The sequence below is a fragment of the Wolffia australiana genome, chromosome 12, assembly GCF_029677425.1.
Source record: "Wolffia australiana isolate 7733 chromosome 12, ASM2967742v1".
NCBI lineage: Eukaryota > Viridiplantae > Streptophyta > Magnoliopsida > Alismatales > Araceae > Wolffia > Wolffia australiana.
The window spans coordinates 1897884-1917211 of record NC_135846.1 but is presented as its reverse complement, the minus strand read 5'-3'; the positions used below and the strand labels follow the sequence as shown (position 1 = coordinate 1917211).

The 19328-nt window shown below is 39.0% G+C and overlaps 2 protein-coding genes across 2 annotated transcripts; one reads left to right on the top strand and one right to left on the bottom strand.

The window, feature by feature from the left end:
• Positions 1 to 5969: 5969 nt before the first annotated feature.
• LOC144710198 (uncharacterized) lies at positions 5970 to 6487 on the bottom strand. Its single transcript, XM_078583897.1, has one exon. It carries the CDS (start codon positions 6465 to 6467, stop codon positions 6048 to 6050), a length of 420 nt encoding a protein of 139 aa, XP_078440023.1. The 5' UTR covers positions 6468 to 6487; the 3' UTR covers positions 5970 to 6047.
• Positions 6488 to 12161: 5674 nt separating this feature from the next.
• On the top strand, positions 12162 to 17512 carry LOC144710197 (cell division cycle 20.2, cofactor of APC complex-like). The gene is made up of 5 exons (XM_078583896.1): positions 12162 to 12519; positions 13399 to 13953; positions 14842 to 15408; positions 16468 to 16832; positions 17372 to 17512. Exons 1-4 carry the CDS (start codon positions 12403 to 12405, stop codon positions 16609 to 16611), a joined length of 1383 nt encoding a protein of 460 aa, XP_078440022.1. The 5' UTR covers positions 12162 to 12402; the 3' UTR covers positions 16612 to 16832; positions 17372 to 17512.
• The last annotated feature ends 1816 nt before the right edge of the window (positions 17513 to 19328 follow it).

The window sequence follows — 19328 nt, the reverse complement described above, 5'->3', positions numbered from 1 at the left end:
TTTATCACTCCGGCTCTATCTCTCTTAGTTTCTCATCCTTTTCTGCTTTGTCCCTCTCTATTTCTCTTAATCTCTCTTTACTCTTTGCTCCCTTAGTTCTTCCTCGCTCTTCGTGTCACCCCCCATGTACGTCTTCATCTTTTAGTGTGTCTATCCTCTCACTCTCCCCTCCTTTCTAACTACGTCGCTCATTCATTCTCTCATTATCACTCTATCAACCTCTGGTCCTTCCTCACTTCACATTCGCATTCTCCATGTCCCTCAATCGTTTCAACTTTTAATCTATCATTCGCAATCTGAATATCTCTCAGAATCTAGCATTCTCTCACTCTCTATTTCTCTCAATATCACACGGGTTTTTCCATTTTCACTCTCTTAATCTCTCATCCCAGCTCTTTGTCATTCTCATACTCTATATCTCTCGTCGTTTCTTCATTTGTTGCCTTCTATCTCTATCAATCTCTCATTCTTCACTCACCCACTCTCTCCGTCTGTAATTTATTCTCCCACTCTCTGTCAATCCTTCCCTCTCTCTACGACTGCTTCTCTCGCCCTCTCTCGCTCTTAGTCTCTTCCCACTCCCGTCTCTCTGTCTCCGTCTCTTTCTTTCTCTCTCCGTCTCTGTCTCTTTCTCCCTCTCTCTCTCTCTGTCTCCCTCTCGCTCTCACTCTCTCCCTGTCCGTCTCGCTCTCTCTCCTTATGTCTGTCGACCTATTTCTCTATCCCTTTTGCTCTTTCTCTCTCTCTCTGTCGCTTCCTCTCTTTCTCTATCTCTCGCTCTTTCTTTCTCTCTTACTCTGTCCCTTTCGCTCTCTCTCTCGCTCTTTCTTTCTCTCTTACTCTGTCTCTTTCGCTCTCTCTCTCGCTCTTTCTTTCTCTCTTACTCTGTCCCTTTCGCTCTCTCTCTCGCTCTTTCTTTCTCCCTTTCTCTATCTGACCCTTCCGCTATCTCTCCCCCTCTCTCTCTCGTTCTTTAATTCTCTCTCTTTCTCTGTCCCTTCTGCTCGCTTTCTCGCTCTCTTTCTCTCTTTCTCTTTCTATCCCTCCTCTCTCCCTCTCGCTCTTTCTTTCTTTCTCTTTCTATCCCTTCCTTCTGCTCTCTCTCTCGCTCTTTCTTTCTCTGTTTCTCTCTCTGCCCCTTCCTCAGTCTCTCTCCCTTTTCTTTCTCTGTTTCTCTCTCTCTCCCTTCCGCTCTCGCTTCCTCTTTCTTTCTCTCTCTATTTCTGTCGCTTCCTGTCTCTCTTTTTTCTCTCGCTCTCTCTCCCTGTCTCAGACTCACATAACCGTTACAGCATCTTGTTCTTCATCTTGGGATCAAGCCATTTTACAAGTTACAGACTGAAACTTTAATCGTAGGGTGATCGTAATCAAATAAAGATCGGATTTTATCGTACGTTCTGCATGTTTTATTTCATCGAACGAAATGCTTCAACTTTATGTCTCAAAGATAAGTTCTTGAACAAAAGCATTTTTCTAGATATATTTACGTCCATCATCTTGAAGATCACTTTATGTCATTTGATGGAATCAATCAAGATCAGTTCTCAGCCGGTTAAAACCTTGATTCTTAATCCCGTACAATCTCTCCACACAAGTCTTTTCAAAGCTTATTTTGTCAACATCCGAGTACGGTGTTTCAGTTAAATTCGCCAGAACGAGATGAAAACGCCAATATATTTTGATGGATTTAAGATCAAGTCATACATGTTCGGTAAGCTGACCATGAGCTCATTAAAGAGGTCACTTACTAAGTGGGGATGTAGCCAACCAGGTGGGCCTAAAGTTAAGGAATCAATCCATTTTCAGCAGGTTTGCGCTGCAAATATTGATTCACGTGAACCAATCTAATTATTGGACACAAATTCCAATGTCCAAGAAGTGTGTAATAATTACACCTTAAAGCTGATCAAGATCAAATGTCTGGTGATATTAGAATTCTGGAAGAATTTAAATTTGATTTTGTAACGTAATATAATGTGAATAAAAACTACTTTTAATATAATTCACATTACTTTAAATATAATTTTAAGTATATCCAAATTAGAATATAATGTGAATAATAAAATGTATTAGAATTCCAAGTGGATAGTTTACTCATTAAAATTTAGAAGACTTTATAAAATACTTGAGATACCCATCGCCTTATTATAAGTTTGTGTCAGATAAGGCGGTAAGGTTGATCCTAATTATGCCATCTAGTATTGTGATATGCTGAAGTGACCCACAAACAGAAGTATTGTGGTATCCTAATTAGTCTGCTTTTTTTAAAATAAATCCTAATTAGTCTGATACAACCTAACAAAATAATTATTCAATATAGGGTCCTTTGTATAGATGTGAATTCAGGTTGTAATTGATTACTATTCCTCTTAAATTATGTGAATTTAGCTTCCATGTATTTTCTCATAACATCAAAAAAGTATATTGTAAAACACATAATCCATGTATTCTTTAAAAATTATTTTATAAACGATGGTTGTTAGTCAAAGAGAATAGTTCACGATTGGACCGAATATATCCATTCTAACAATGCATATATTGTAATATAGTTGGAGCATAACCCGCATTGGGAAATATTTGTTTGATCATCAAAATTTCTGGTTATAAACTTTTTGTAAGGCAGAAATAAATTTTTAGCCCACCATTGAGACAAATGTGAATTCCCTGTACTATCCAAAAAATCTTCTCTCACTATCTAAAAAGCTCAACACCCGTTCTCTCTCATAATTTATTTTAAATTATCATTATACATTATTTCCCTTGTGACATTAGCCTTGTGAATTTTAACTGAAAATGTGTGTTTAATGAGTTAAGTAATAAATCAGAAGGCTAGACAGAGCAGCTTTGGGTAATTTCTTAGACTGACCAAAATATCATTCATTCCTGTTCTCTCCATCCTTGCTCTATGGGAGACCAATCGATCAGTCCTCACATCTGACACATGATTGAAGTAGGTCAATGTAATCTATCTTCTTCACCGCCCACAGTAAACTACTAGGATTAAACTTATTTAATGAGCTCGTACAGCAACATTTAAGTGAAACAGTTATTAATCCAAGGAATTAAGAAAGCAGTAATCAATGATCATGAATTATCTTTTCAAAAAAAATGATAATCAGTTACCCAATGTAAAATCCAAGATTTTGAACTCGTTCAAAAGCTTCCTACAGCAATGTACATGTTTTTAAATGGAGCATAACCTACATATAATCTATCATTTCTCACATTACAGAAAGTTTTTAAAGCTCAGTGACAGTATGAATGAGAAATCAACTTAGATAGTCTGATAAATTTTCCACCAAAATACAACAGAGAAAAATTCCTGCAAATCAACTGACTCCAGGCTTGACAAGATCCAATAAAACCTGAAGTTTAGGAGGAATTCGATTTACATTTCTTGCCATCTAAATATTCAAAAAACAGGAGACCTTAGACAAAAAAACATATGTAATAATTTCTCCCACATACATTTTCCTGAAAATCGTTTTCAGAGCACCAATTTTGACAAGATTACAACAAACACGAAGATTTTTGAGGAAACTCCGCATTGCCTTACCTGCCCAGAAAGATCAAAAAAACTGACACCTTTGAGAAGAAAAGTTGAGAAATGATTTCGCCAGCACCAAAAAATTCCTAGGAGCGCTTGGATATATCCTAAGAAACATGAAGAATTCGGCATTGCATTACCTACACGACTGATCTAGAAAAAGGGACTTCAATGAAGAAAACCAGAAGTACGATTCCTCCGCAGGATAATACAAGACCAAATAAACCTTTATGGAAACCCATTATATAAATATCTATGTCAAATTACAAAACTTTCGGAACTACACCTCATTCCATAACCTGTTTAAATAAAGATCCAGAAAAAAGGGACCTGAAATCAGAAATAGCATGCAATCGGCTCATAAATACTAATTGTGCAGAATCAACAGAGAAATCACATAAAAATTGAATAATCTCTCCCTCCCTCTGAGAGATAACTCCAGAAAGCATACTACAATTCAAAATAAACCTTCCTGGAAACCCCATCGCCAAAATATCGCGAGGGAAATCAACAATAAGGAAGAATTCCGTATCACACGACCTGTGGAAAGAAATATCCAGAGAAAAACGAGGACCTGAAACAAGAAAACTTCATAGTAATACCATCCGATCGTCTCACAGACACTAATAGCATAGAATCAAGAGAAAAATTCCATAAAAACTGAATTATCTCTCTGTTTCTCTGTGAGGCCTAATTCCTTGAAAATAAATACAAGACAAAATAAACTTTCCTGTAGACCCATTGCCAAAATGGGAAGAATTCCACATCACACTACCTATTCCAAGAAAGATCCAGAAAAGAAGAAGACCGGGAGCAAGAAAACATCATAGTAATACCATTCAATGGGCTCAAGAAGATAACTGCGTATAATCAACAGAAAACTTCCATAAAACCGAATTATCTCTCTGTCTCTCTCTCTCTCTGAGACCGAATTCCTCAATATATATATATATATACAAGACCAAACAAACTTCCCGGAGACCCATTGCCAAAATGGGAAGAATTCCACATCACACTACCTGTTCCAAGAAAGATCCAGGAAAAAAGACGACCTGAAGCAAGAAAACTTCCTAGTAATACAAAACAATGGGCTCAAGATGATTATTGCGTATAATCAACAGCAAAATTACATAAAAACCCAACTATCTCTCTGTCTCTCTCTCTGTGAGGCCTAATTCCTTGCAAAAAACAAAAAAACACAAGACAAAACAAACTTTCCCGGAGACCCATTGCCAAAATTGGAAGTGAATTCCGCATCACACTACCTGTTCCAAGAAAGAGGCCTAATTCCACAATATACATATATATATACAAGACGAAACAAACTTTCCCGGAGACCCATTGCCAAAATTGCAAGTGAATTCCGCATTACACAACCTGTTCCAAGAAATATCGAGAAAAAAAAAGAGGACCTGAATCAAGAAAACTTGACAGTAATACCATTCAAAGGGCTCAAGAAGATAACTGCCAATAATCAATAGCAAAATTCCATAAAAACTGAATTATCACTCTGTCTCTCTCGATGAGGCCTAATTCCACAAAAAAAACTAATAATAATAATACGAGACAAAACAAATTTTCCCCGAGACCCATTACTGAAATTGCAAGTGAATTCTGCAGCACACTACCTGTTCCAAAAAAGATCGACAAAAAAAAAGGGGACCTGAATCAAGAAAACATGACAGTAATACCATTCAAAGGGCTCAAGAAGATAACTGCCTAAAATCAATAGCAAAATTCCATAAAAACTGAATTATCACTCTGTCTCTCTCGATGAGGCCTAATTCCACAAAAAAAACTAATAATAATAATACGAGACAAAAAAAATTTTCCCAGAGACCCATTACTGAAATTGCAAGTGAATTCTGTAGCACACTACCTGTTCCAAGAAAGATCGATAAAAAAAAAAGAGGACCTGAATCAAGAAAACTTGAGAGTAATACCATTCAAAGGGCTCAAGCAGATAACTGCGTATAATCAACAGCAAAATTCCATAAAAACTGAATTATCTCTGTGCCTCTCTCGATGAGGCCTAATTCCTCAAAAAAAAAAAATAATAATAATACGAGACAAAACAAGTTTTCCCGCAGACCCATTGCCGAAATTGCAAGTGAATTCTGCCGCACACTACCTGTTTCAAGAAAGATCGAGAAAAAAAAAAGAGGACCTGAATCAAGAAAACTTGAGAGTAATACCATTCAAAGGGCTCAAGCAGATAACTGCGTATAATCAACAGCAAAATTCCATAAAAACTGAATTATCTCTGTGCCTCTCTCGATGAGGCCTAATTCCTCAAAAAAAGAAATAATAATACGAGACAAAACAAACTTTCCCCGAGACCTATTGCCAAAATTGGAAGAGTAATACCAATAATCCCACAACCTATTCCAAGGAAGATCGAGAAAAAAAAAAAAAGAGGACCTGAATCAAGAAAACTTGAAGATTAATACCACTGAATCGCGCAGAACCAACACCAATAATCCCACAAAAACTATAACAATCAGTCATCGCCGTAGGCCCGAAATCGGTAGCGCTCCTCGTAAGGCCCATCGAAGAAGAGATCCGCCTCGAACCACTTGGGAAATCGAATCAAATCTCCTTGGACGAACCGCATGAACCGGCGGCCACCGAAGGCAGCCCCGCCTTCGGGCACGACCCGGACCTCGCCCTTGACGACGTAGACCTCCTGGTCGACGTGCCAGTCCCAGGGCAGAGCGCAGCGGCCCGTCTTCCACGAGGACCAGCGGTGGACGCCGAGCTGGTCGAGGCGCTGCGGGGAGACTCCGCGCTCGACGCGGACGTTGTAGATCTCTTCGAGGGGGCGCTCCAGCTTGGATTTGACGGAGGGGGAAGCGAGGGAGGGCTTGTGAGAGGGGCGGGGGAGGAAGAGGGAGGGGATTCCGAGGGCGAGGGAGGCCATGGCGGAGCTCGGGGAGGTGGGTGGGGTCTTATCTTGTTGTGGTGGAGGGTTTAAGGGAGAAGAAGAAGAAGAAGACCGGTTGGGGGGGGGGGAGAAGGATGAACCGGATATATTTTTGGGTAAAAAATTTGGGTGTTTTTTTTGGGTATATCTGTTTTTTTCCTTGCTCTCTGTGTCTCTCTCTCTACCCTCTTTCTCTCTCTGACTCTCTCTACCCTCTTTCTCTCTCTGTCTCTCTCTCTCTCGTCCTATCTCTCTTCTCGCTTTATCTCTCTATCTCTCTCACTCTCTCTCCTCCTATCTCTCTCTCTTTATCTCTCTGTCTCTCTTTATCTCTCTGTCTCTCTCTCTCTCTCCTCTCTCTCTCTCTCTTTATCTATCTCTCTGTCTCTGCTCTATCTCTCTGTCTCTGTGTCTCTCTCTCTTTTCCTATCTCTCTTCCTCTCTCTGCTTCTCTTTCCACCCTCTTTTCTGTCTGTCTCTCTCTCACTGTCTCTCTGTCTCTATCTCTGCTCTCTCTTTCTATCTCTGCTCTATCTCTCTCTATCTCTGCTCCGTCTCTCTATCTCTCTCTCTATCTATCTCTCTATCTCTACTTTGTCTCTCTCTCTAGCTCGGCACTATTAGGTTTGGGAGACGGCCTTATCTGGTTGTGGTGGAGAGTTTATGGGAGAAGCAGAAGAAGAAGAGGACCGGTTGGGGACGGCCTTATCTATCTCACTCTCTATCTCTGCTCTGTCTCTCTATTTGTGTCTCGCTATCTCTCTCTATCTCTATCTGTGTCTCTCTCTACCCTCTTTCTCTCTCTGTCTCTCTCTCTCTCGTCCTATCTCTCTGTCTCTGCTCTGTCTCTCTGTCTCTATGTCTCTCTCTCTCTCTCTCTGTCTCTGCTCTGTCTCTCTCTCTCTCTCTCTCTCTCTCTGCTCTGTCTCTCTCTCTCTCTCTCTCTCTCTCTCTCTCTCTCTCTCTCTCTCTCTCTCTCTCTCTCTCTCTCTCTCTCTCTCTCTCTCTCTCTCTGCCTCTCTTTCTAGCCTCTATCGTCTCTCTCTGTCTCTCTCTCTAGCTCGACTCTATGAGGTTTGGGGGAGGACTTTATCTGGCTGTAGTGGAGAGAGGGGGGGGAAGGGTTTAAGGGAGAAGAAGATGAAGAAGGATGAGTTGGGTCTCTTTGGTAAATTTTTTGGGTGTTTTCTTGGGGATATGTCTGTTTCTTTTTCTTTCTCTCTCTTTTCCTATCTCTCTTCCTCTCTCTGCCTCTCTCTCTCTCTCTTTATCTCTATCTCTCTTCCTATCTATCTCCCCCTCTCTCCCTCTCTCTCTCTTCATATCTCTCTCCCTCTCTTTGTCTCTCTCTCTTCCTATCTCTCCACCCCTCTCTTCCTCTCGCTCTCTCTTCCTATCTCTCTCCCTCTCTTTGTCTCTATCTCTCTTCCTATCTCTCCCCCCCTCTCTCCCTCTCTTGCTCTCTCTTCCTATCTCTCCACCCCTCTCTTTCCCTCTTTCTCTCTCTTCCTATCTCTCTCCTCCTTTCTCTCTCTCCCTCTCTTTCCCTCTCTCTCTCTCTTTCTATCTCTCTCCCTCTCTCTCATCCCCTCTCTCTTTCTCTCTCTCTCTCTCTCCCCCTCTCTTTGTCTCTGTCTCATTATCTAAGACTTGAAAAAGTGATCACCCCTAACCCAAGAAAGAATCCATTTAACAAAGATTCCTTTCATTTGAGAGATTCAGCTAGTGGAAAGTGTTGTGATGGGTGGTTCACTCAGCACTCAACTTAGAAAATATTACTTCAACCATTTGATTTTCATGTATGTTCCTCACCCTACCAGATATCCTAACCATTTAGGAAGAGATCATGGATCTTGAATCACGGCTCCTACCATTAAGAGGTATACTCGATCTGCTACAAGAGCCTAACTTCTATGCCCCTATTTCTAGGATTCAAAGTGGAGCAACTTCCCAAGGTGGGGTTGCTTTAAATGAAGGGAGATATTTGGAAAAAAATTCTAGATTTTTAAAGAAAATCAGTTCCCCCCAACTTGACTTAATTCATGAATTTAGAAATTACTAACAATCTGCTTCCCCCTAACTAAAATCTGCATTGTCCCTCATGCAAGAAATAAAAGTGTAGGAGAAGGGATTGTCAAACCGTGATTCTTGTGCCACTGATCTTTCTTGTCGTGGATCCTGTTGAGGTTTTTGTGTTTTAATGTACATTAAATTAAAATAGTAATCATGACTTTATAAATTAATAAGTTCCTTGAAGTTAAAGGTTTTTGAATGCTTTTAAAAAAAATGTTTTAAAATATTAAGAGCTATTAATATAATTGTTAAAGAAATTGTTAAAATCTTCTGTATAATTAAAAATACTTTTTAAATATTCTTTAAATGTTTTTAAAATGTTTTAAATAATATAAAGGGCGTTTTAGGTTTTAAAGTGTCTTTAAAATATTGATTTATATTTTAAAATGTCAAAAAAATAATAAATAAATTAAAAGAATTTTTATTGAATGAGAAATGGTTTTTTAATCACTTTTTTCTTGGATTTATTTTGGGTTATAAAGGGCCCAATAAGGCCTAAATGGGCGGAGCCCGTTAGCCTTAGTGGCGGACCCGACGGGCGGACTTATCCAGTTAAGTCTGCGGTCGGGTCTGCAATAGAAAGTTTATATAAAGAAAAAAAAATGGGGTGGGCGGGATTCGAACCCGCGACCTCCGCCCTGGAAACGTGGCGCTTGACCAGTGCGCCGCTTGTGCAATTTAATATAGAAATAAAATTTCTATATTTAACTCACTTCAGACCCGATAAATCGAATTAGGAAATTCGATTTATTCCAAAGGTCGGGTCCGACGGTCGACTTTCCAAAATTCATTTGTCATTTCTAAAAATCATATTTTTTCTGACTTTTGGAATTCCTATATTAAAACTAACTACTTTAATTAGCACTAATTACTATAATTAATTTTTTAATTAAGGAAACTTTCTATAAAACTTTGAAAGATCATAAAAAATTAATTACAGCTCCTTTTGAGCTCGATTTTTTTTTAAAATTCTCATAAAATTACAATCTACCCCTCTAGCCCTATAAATACCCATTCAGAGCAAGGGTTGAGGCATCGACTTTGAAAACCATCTCTCTTGAGCTCCTCTTTGAAGAAGAAAGTGCTCCCTCTTGTGAAGTTCTTCCCCTGCAATCAGTGTGCTCGTGCTTCTTGACTCTCAAGGGAAGTTTTTTATTTTCATCATTCATTCATTTACTGAATAGGGTGATAGTTTCCTCCACAATCATTGAGTTAGTGGTGATTTTTATGAGATTTTGTGAAGGATAGTGAAGGGATTGATATTATTTTTGAAAGTGATTAAGAGGAATTCATTTGTTGATCTTGAAAGTACTTATGAGACAGGTTTTCAGAGTTGATCTTGATATCACATTTGAATCTTAGTGTGTTTGATCATTCATACATCATTGAGAGCGGTGATTGATACATAGTATATTGGACGTCCTGAAGCATGTCTTGGACGTCCTGAAGGCGTTTGATCCCTAGCCCCCTTGTACTTCGTTTAATACATAGTATATTTATTAAATATATTTGTCTACTGAATTAATGCCTCGTTTAATATATATAACTCAATGTTTTTGTTTTCTTTCATATGGGATAATAGGATTCGGAAGTTTAATGTTAAACTTTGAATCCTGTTATTCCATATGGAAGAAAACAAAAAGTTTGAGCTATATATATTAAACAAGCTAGAAAATAACTTAGAAAGCTCTCTGCTTACCTATTGGCCCACATATTTTCTCTCCAACAATTAAAATATATTTTTATAACCCTTCTAGTTTGGATATTGAAATCCAATATCCAACTCTGATATATGATATCGTCATCCTCTACTGACGGAGGCAGATCACGACATCGAGACGGATCACGATATCGGATATCAGTATTGTAGCAACCAATATCCGATATCATTATCCGATATTCGGATATCGGTAAAAATGGATACCTGAAATTTGATTTCTGATATCCGGCATCGCATCCGTCCCAATACCGTAATCCGATGTCAGTATCGGGACGTGAGATCCCTACTTGACAAGGAAGATACGAAAAAAAGACAGCCAACAGGAAAGGGAGAGAGAGTAATAACTTGAAATAATAAAGTGAATTGGCTGAGAGAGGGAGAGAGAGCAAAGATTCTAAATAATAAGGGAGATTGTAAATAGAGAAAAGAGAACATGTTGGTGCTTCAAGAGAGATTTTCTGGAGAGGTTATCACACTAAAACACTTTATTAGTTGGCTCATTAAGGACGTCAATTACATCCTAACATGCAAAAGTGCAGAACTCTAGAGAAACCAAATGTTTATTGATGTACATGATCTATAGTTAAAATGTTTATGCTTTATACTCTAAATACCATGTAACCATCTATGTTAAAATGCCAATTGGATTAAAAATTGGCACCTTTTTGCATAAAATAGAACCAGTAATAAAAAATTATGTTCAAATATCTACAAAAAGTGAGGCTGCCCAGAGAATCTCCAATGTGAAAAGGTGGCAGTGATGAAAAATCACCAGTGTAAGGTTCAACAGGCCAAATTTATGACTAGTGTGAGAAAAAAGCTCACATTTTTTCCCTTAGGAAAAACACAAGTAAACCATTCCTAATTTGAACTTTTAAGGACTCCAACTTTTCAAATAAAACACATCACCAATTGAGATATTTCAATTAACCCTTGAAATGTTAAGTTTAGCAGGAACACCTTTAAATCATTCTTTGTCATTGAATTTAAACTTCAAAAAACTGAAGGAAAAATATAAATTGTAGTATTTAGTCATAAAGGGAGTTAATCTTGTTGTGATTGGGCTCGAATGAATCCATTTTTTAAGATGAAAATCAATCTTTGAAGACTAACATTTAAGATTTCGTTGATCCGCATGGGGCAATGGGAAAGCACAAGCTTAGCCATATGATGTAGTTGGTAATAAAAGAAAGAGAATAAATACCTATTTCTTTGTTTTTTAAAGTTCATCATTCATTTTCTATTTCTGGGATGTATGTTCCCATGAGTTGGAGGTACTAGATTTTAAGCCTCACATACCTCTGTCGTCACAATTTTTTATTCTCTCTCATAAGGAGGCATGATCTCATCTGTTTGACACTCAAGATAAATCAACCAATATTTAATAAAATACAGTTCTCTGCTTTGATGTTTTCTCTTTGATTTTCTCTCATTGCGAGGTGCAATCTTAGCTGTTCAGTCTACTGGAGAATTAAAAATGAATAAATGGATTTATATCTCTCAAATTTTATTCTCTCTCATCAGGAGGCATGAACTCAGCAATTCGATCAACACAATAAATAAAAAACAAACTAAATATATATATATATATGTCTCTAATTTGTAGGCAATTATACATGAAAAAATTGATACATTTGAATCTCTCTGTCTCATTTGGAGCCACGATCTCAGCCGTTCATCTTCTAAAGAGTTAAAAAGAAAAACAAATTAATAAATTTCTACTACTGACCGTCTGAGGAGAAGATATAAATTAATACTTAAAATAATTTACTTAAAAATAATTAATAATCTCGAAATCCGAGGCCAACGGCTAGTTTTCCAAGTCTCGTGAGACGAGGGCTGGATATGACCGTTGGACAGCCGTAAGATAAATACGACTGTCCCTCCTTCAAAAATGCTCCTCGGTCTTTCTGTTCGACGCGCTTCTCGCTGCACCGTTGAGAACGAATCAAGCTAGCTTGCGCTCTTAACTGATCTCTGTTGCTCGTTTTGATCTGCATTTGGCCGATTTTATAGATATTTCATTTGATTAATTTCGATTTTGGCGTGACGATCTTGCTAACCGTGCAGGAAATAGGTACAGTTTTTTTTTCCGCTTGTGTTTTTCGTTCTTCCTTTATCTTTGATTGCAGATCTTTGATGTCGTCGGTGGAGAAGATGAGCGGCAACAATCGTGATTCGCTCGATCGGCGTCCCCTTGAGGAAGTTCTCGGATCGAAACTCCGGACGAGACCGCAGAACTCCTCTCGGCAATGTGTAAGCATCGCGATCTACGCGTTCCCGATCTTATATTTTCGACTGTTTCCGGATGAATTTGTTGATGTTCTTCCGCGATCGATTCGGACAAAGAAATCTTGTTTGCTCTGTACTTGAATGCATTCGGTAAATTACTTTGGCGATTTTCCTTGGCCTATCGCAAGGACGTAACGTCGATTCTGCTCTTGATCGGTCTGGAGTTCAGATCGTATTTAGTTATTCTGATCTTTCTTGGTTTATCACTCGTCGATTTGGAATTAGCATTTCAACGATCTGATTTTGATTTCTCAGATCTCCAATGACCTGTTGTTTCAATTGACGTACCGAAAATCTCAAGGTTTCAAACCGTATTGTCGGATCCGCCCAATCTCCACGGTCGGCATGTATCATCAGGTCTTCAACTAACTATTGAAGATTTGATCATGTTTTTTCAGTCGATCAACCGGAAATCTCAAGATCCCCAATCGGACGGTTGAATTCGGCCAACCTCTTCGATCTGATCATGTTCTATCAGTTCTTCATGGAAAGACTGAAGATATGTTCAAGATTTGTCAATCCATCAATAGGGAACTTCAAGATTCCTAATCGGACAGTTGAATCTCAACGACATATAGAAAATCCGATCATTTATTTTGCAATCGATGGAATTCTTAAGATTTCTGATCGGGCAATCGAATCCGCAAAATCTCAACGATTTGTTCTTGATTTATAAATTCTGAAACGACCGATCGAAACACTGACCACATTTTATCAGATTATCACCGATCTATCGAAAATCCGATCAGATTTCTTCAAAAGATCATCTGAAAAATCGCATAATTCCTAATCGGACAGCCAAACCCTCACACTCTCAACGATCTGTTCTACGAACAATCGCAGGGCGACCGATTCATCCCGGACAGATCGGCGATGGACATGGACACGGCCTACTACCTTCTAACGGAGACGAAGAAGGAGAAGGAGAACGCGTCATCCGTCCCGTCCCCGTCCAAGGAAGCGTACCGAAGACAGCTCGCGGACACATTAATCCCAAACAGAACGAGAATCCTCGCCTTCAAGTCCAAGCCGCCGCCTTCCTGCCAGCTGTCAGAGCAGAGCCAGCTGTCAAGCCAGCTGGCAGGCCAGCTGGCAAAGCCGACGAAGCCGAGAAGGCACATTCCTCAGTCGGCGGAGAGAACGTTGGACGCGCCGGACATCGTGGACGACTATTATTTGAACTTGCTTGACTGGGGGAGCGCCAACGTGCTGGCAATTGCGCTGGGGCCCACGGTTTACCTGTGGGATGCCACGGAGGGTGCCACGTCGGAGCTCGCCACGTGCGAGGAGGACGCCGGTCCCGTGACCAGCGTGTCGTGGGCGCCAGATGGCCGCCACCTGGCAGTCGGCCTCAACAACTCCGAAGTCCAGCTGTGGGACACCTCCTCTTCACGCATGGTTAGTATCTCATCATCATCATCAACTTAATAGCCATTTTTTATCATCATAATCTCATCATAACTATCAACTTCTCTTCAGTCATGTTCAATTTGTATCGTTGCCATCATCATCATCATCAGCGTCATTATACTATGATTATCATCACAACTATAATCATGTTCGATATGATCAGCAGCAGCAGGATCATCGTAAGGATCTATAATGATTATCACCATAAGGATCGACCTTTCAGTGTAATGTAGCCATTACAATATTATTATCATCATGTTCACCACCAACGACCACGGCTATGATCATATGATTATCATTAGTTGGCAATGTCATCATAATGATTATTTTCCTATAATGATGATTTGTGGCCATATCATCATTATTCTCATCATCACCGATCATAATGATCTGCTGCCATCATGATGATCGCTTCCCATCATTGTAATGATGATCATCACAAGTATCAAACCATGTTCAACACCACCACGGTCGTCAGGATACCCGCGTCGTCATAATTATTATCTTTCCCATGATTATTTTTCCGTTCACCACCATCATCATTGTTTGATCATCACCAGTCATAATCATCATCATCACCACCAATCATCATCATTATTATATGGTCACAACTCATCATCACCAATCATCATCATCATCATTGTCATTATGATCATCATCAACAATCATCATCGTCATCACTATTATGATCATCAACAATCATTGTCACTATTTTGATCAGAATCAACTATCATCATCATCATCATCATCGTCATCACTATTATGATCATCAACAAGCATTATCATCATTATGATCATCATCAACAATCATCAACCATCACCATGAAATCCTCATGAGCACGAATGAATGGGTGATGGGTTGACACGTGGCAACAGCTGAGGACGCTGCGCGGGGCCCATCAGGGGAGAGTGGGGGCGCTGTCGTGGAACGGGCACGTGCTGAGCACGGGGGGGGTGGACGGGCTAGTGGTGAACCACGACGTGCGCGTGCGGGCCCACGCCATCCGGACCCACCGGGGCCACCAGCAGGAGGTCTGCGGCCTCAAGTGGTCCCCCTCGGGGCAGCACCTGGCGAGCGGCGGCAACGACAACCTCCTGCACATCTGGGACCAACAGCAGGCCGACACGTGGCTGCACCAGCTGGATGGCCACGTGGCGGCTGTTAAGGCGCTGGCGTGGAGCCCCTTCCAGAGCGGTTTGTTGGCCTCGGGGGGCGGAGGCGGGGACCGGTGTATAAAGACGTGGAACGCGCACACGGGGGCGTGTTTGAATTCGGTGGACACGGGGTCGCAGGTGTGCGCGCTGCAGTGGAGCAGGCACGAGAGGGAGCTGCTGAGCTCGCACGGATTCACGAACAACCAGCTTACTCTCTGGAAGTATCCTTCCATGGTGAAGATGGCCGAGCTCACCGGCCACACCTCCCGCGTCCTCTTCCTCGCGCAGGTGCTGATTTTTTATTCCATCTCTCTCCGATATTGATTCTCATCTTGATTTTTTTAGTTGTTTGTTTCTCTTCTTTTGATAGTTTCTTTCGACTTTACGTTTTGCTCATCTTGATCCTCTTTCGATCTGTTTTTGCTCCACTTCCGATCTGTTTTTTTTATTGTCGACTTTTTTTTTTCATCTTGATCCTCTGTCGATCTGTTTTTCTCTGTCAATCTCGGATCCTCTGTCTATCTTCTCCACTTCGGATCTTTTTTTTCTGTTTATTCGCTATTCTGATCTTGATTTTTCGATGTTTTTGATTATTCGGATCTCTTTTCGATGTTAATTCGCTTTGTTGATCTTGATTTTTCCACTTCGCTCTGTTTTTAAGCTGTTTTTCAGTGTTTTTCTCATCTTGATCCTCTTTCTATCTGTTCTTTTCTCCTCTATCGGTTCTTTTGTTTATTTTCTGTTTTTCTTTGTCTTTTTTTTATATTTTTCTACGGACTGCTTTTTTTACGGAATACAATCTGCTTTTTCTCGTTTTCCTTCAGCACTTGGTCTTTATTTTTCTTCTGATCTGTTTTTTCCCTCTTCTCATCTTGTTTTGTTTTCTGATATATTTCTGTTGACTATTTTGTTCACATCTCTTCTTCCTCGGTTTTCTTCTCCTCTTCTGAATTGTTTTTTCTGCGTTTGCCTTCTTTTGATCTGTTTTTTCTTTCCTCTTCCGTCTTTTTTGTCTTTTTTATTTTTGTTTTTCATCTGTTTTCTATCTTATGATATTTTTCTCTGTTTTCTGTCTTCTTTTGATCCTTTTTCGATTCGTGTTTTTCTCTGTCATCTGATCTTCTCCACTTTGTCGCCCTTAAAAAACAGTAGCATGATCCTTCACCTTCGGATCTCGTTGTTTTTGTTTTTTCTTTTGATTTTTTCCTCTGGACTGTATATTTTTTCTTGTCTTTTCTTTTTCTACTGTTTTTACTTTTTTTATGTTTTTTTTTATCTCATCTCAATACCTTTTGATTTCGTTTTTCTTATTTATTCTGATTTTATTTTAATTCTTTGTGCGTGAAGAGCCCGGATGGCTACACGGTGGCGTCAGCGGCGGGGGACGAGACGCTGAGGTTCTGGAACGTGTTCGGCACGCCAGAAACGGCGGCCCAAAAGCCCATTAAGGCCGCCCCTGCTGCCTTCTCCGGCTTCAACCACATCAGATAAAGACTGCAGTAATTATAACTAATATATATATATATATATATATATATATATATATATATACACATATATATATATATATACATACATATATATATATATACATACATATATATATATATATATACATACATATATATATATATACATACATATATATACAAATCCCTGCGCGGCAGCTTCAGCAGAAAAAGAAAAAGAGGAACCAAAAATCACCTGCACAGGTAACCACCAAATCATCGTATTATGTCCTGTTTCCGATTTATAATTTGTTTCCACTTCATACACCGCTTAGAGTTTCTAATTTTCTTTCGTATTCTTCTTTCCGCTAGCATTTTCTAACTAAGTTTTACTTTATTCGCCGTTCAGTTTTTCTCGGGTTTTTGGAATTCATCAATAATTATTTATCAGTTTTACTATATTCTCCACTCAGTTTTTCTCAATTTTTTGGAATTCTTTTAGTTCATTCATTAATAATTATTTATCAGTTTTACTCTATTCTCCGGTCAATTTTTCTCGGTTTTTTGGAATTCTTTTAGTTCTTTCATTAATAATTATTTATCAGTTTCTCTTCATATCATTTATTTTTCTAGCTTTCATTAAAAAATATGAATATCCAATTTATTTTCTCTTACCGCCCTATATTCCCGTCCCAATTATGCTGAAAATTAAATTTCTTAAACGTATATGCATTGTTTCTTGTCCTAGTTTTTAGAAATTAGCGCAGTTAATTAATATTTTCCTTTCCATCTTTTTGCGACAGCGCCGCGGCAGAAGAGAAGCCTAAACTGAAAGAAGGAATAATAAATGTGAATCTTCTTATCAGATGTAATTTTTTCTTTCCCTCCTTGAGAAAGAAGGAACCAACTAAATTTCCGTTTTATTGGAGAATCTTTTCAAATCTTGCCCTTCTTGAGAAAGAAGATATTAATAGAAATCGCACTTCCAGAGAAAGAACGAATACTATTACCGACATGTCTTTTAAAGATGCAAGAGGGAGAAAGGTAGAGGGAGAAAGAAGAGAGAGAAAGACAAAGACAGAAAGAGAAAGGGAGAGGGAGAGAGAGAGAAGAGGGAGCAAGAGGAGAGGGTTTTTAATTTAGGGGTTGACATATTTAAAATTTAGGGGTCTTAATTTGTTGTTGAGATTATTCAATAAAAATATATTTAATCGTACTTATGTGATATTAATAAATATCGCACTTCCAGAGAAAGAATGAATACTATTACCGACATGTCTTTTAAAGATGCAAGAGGGAGAAAGGTAGAGGGAGAAAGAAGAGAGAGAAAGACAAAGACAGAAAGAGAAAGGGAGAGGGAGAGAGAGAGAAGAGGGATCAAGAGGAGAGGGTTTTTAATTTAGGGGTTGACATATCTAAAATTTAGGGGTTTTAATTTGTTGTTGAGATTATTCAATAAAAATATATTTAATCGTAATTAAGTGATGAGTACAAATCGTCTCCAAAGGGAATGATAATTAAGGATTTAATTTTCTCACAATAGTGATTATCAGTTATAGGAGAGATAAAAATGACAAGAATAGGTGAGATAGAGAGGTACAAGGAAAATATAGATATAGATAGAGATGGTATAATGGGTGCCTAAGGGAGTGGAATGAATAAAACTCTAATTGTGATGATGAAGATGTCGGGAAACAAAATAAGACAAGGCAATGACATTTACTTTGATTTTTACGTCCAGCTAGGATCATGACGATTTACGAGTGTTGGTAAACTCTGCCTCTTCCAGTCGGCTCCCCCTCTTCTCAAATATTTATCCCCACACATCCAAGCACCAAGAAAACAACTGACAGATCTCAAACCTCACTATCTTTCAATCAGCCCCATAAGTTCAATAAGGACTTCACAGTCACCCATGCCTTTATTTATAAGATCAGAAGGTATGGATGGAAAGAGGGGGGAGGATAAAGCAGCATTGAAAATTTAAGCTCAATTAGATTTGTAGATCAAATTATATGGCCGTTTGAAGTTGGAGAAACCCTATGCATTGATTTTTTGTCTCTCTTGGTCATCTGCTTCCTCAATTTTTTTTATTAAACAGTCACGTGGTTCCAAAATTCTCCATCTCCTCATCTTCCGTGCTTGGATTTCTCTCCCGTGCTACGTATACCTATAGTGGGAAAATGACAAAAAACACAAAAAACGAAAAGACTATTCTTTCTCAAGCTGACATGGAGGCGCGTCAACGTGCCCCATGTGTTTTTTCCTTTTAATCCATTCAACGGCAGACACCTGGCAACTCGTGTACTCATACATGTAGCGCACTGTCGTGCGGGCACGTTGCCATCGCTTTTTCAATGAAAAAAGAAAAAGTAAAGTTTGTCATTTATTCCTTCGGTCCACGTGCATTTATTGCAAAAGGGTCTCCTTTTAAATTGGTCCACATCCCATGCGTCAAAAAATCCAAAAATCAATGTTAATCATAAATGCAATCCTGGCTTGGCAAATCACGAAGTCATGCTTGCTCGGCAAAATGATTGACTTATGCCAGTCATTAACTAAGTTAATGGTTGGCTGTTGGAGTCATCACACATCAATGTGTTATTTGCATCGTTCCGTGAATTGAACGGCGACACGTGGTGACGTGAAATTAAAAAAAAATCAAATATTTTAAAAGTCATAATAACTAAAATAAAAGGCCAAAAATACACACACACATATATATATATATCGATTTAGAAAACTTTTATCTTTCCAAAT

Bases quoted from the DNA above. Each gene is read 5' to 3' on its own strand.
- LOC144710197 (XM_078583896.1), top strand. From the start codon at position 12,403: ATGTCGTCGGTGGAGAAGATGAGCGGCAACAATCGTGATTCGCTCGAT. The intron at 12,520-13,398 runs GTAAGCATCGCG...GAACAATCGCAG, and splicing joins AGAACTCCTCTCGGCAATGT to GGCGACCGATTCATCCCGGA. The intron at 13,954-14,841 runs GTTAGTATCTCA...ACGTGGCAACAG, and splicing joins ACACCTCCTCTTCACGCATG to CTGAGGACGCTGCGCGGGGC.
- LOC144710198 (XM_078583897.1), bottom strand. From the start codon at position 6,467: ATGGCCTCCCTCGCCCTCGGAATCCCCTCCCTCTTCCTCCCCCGCCCC.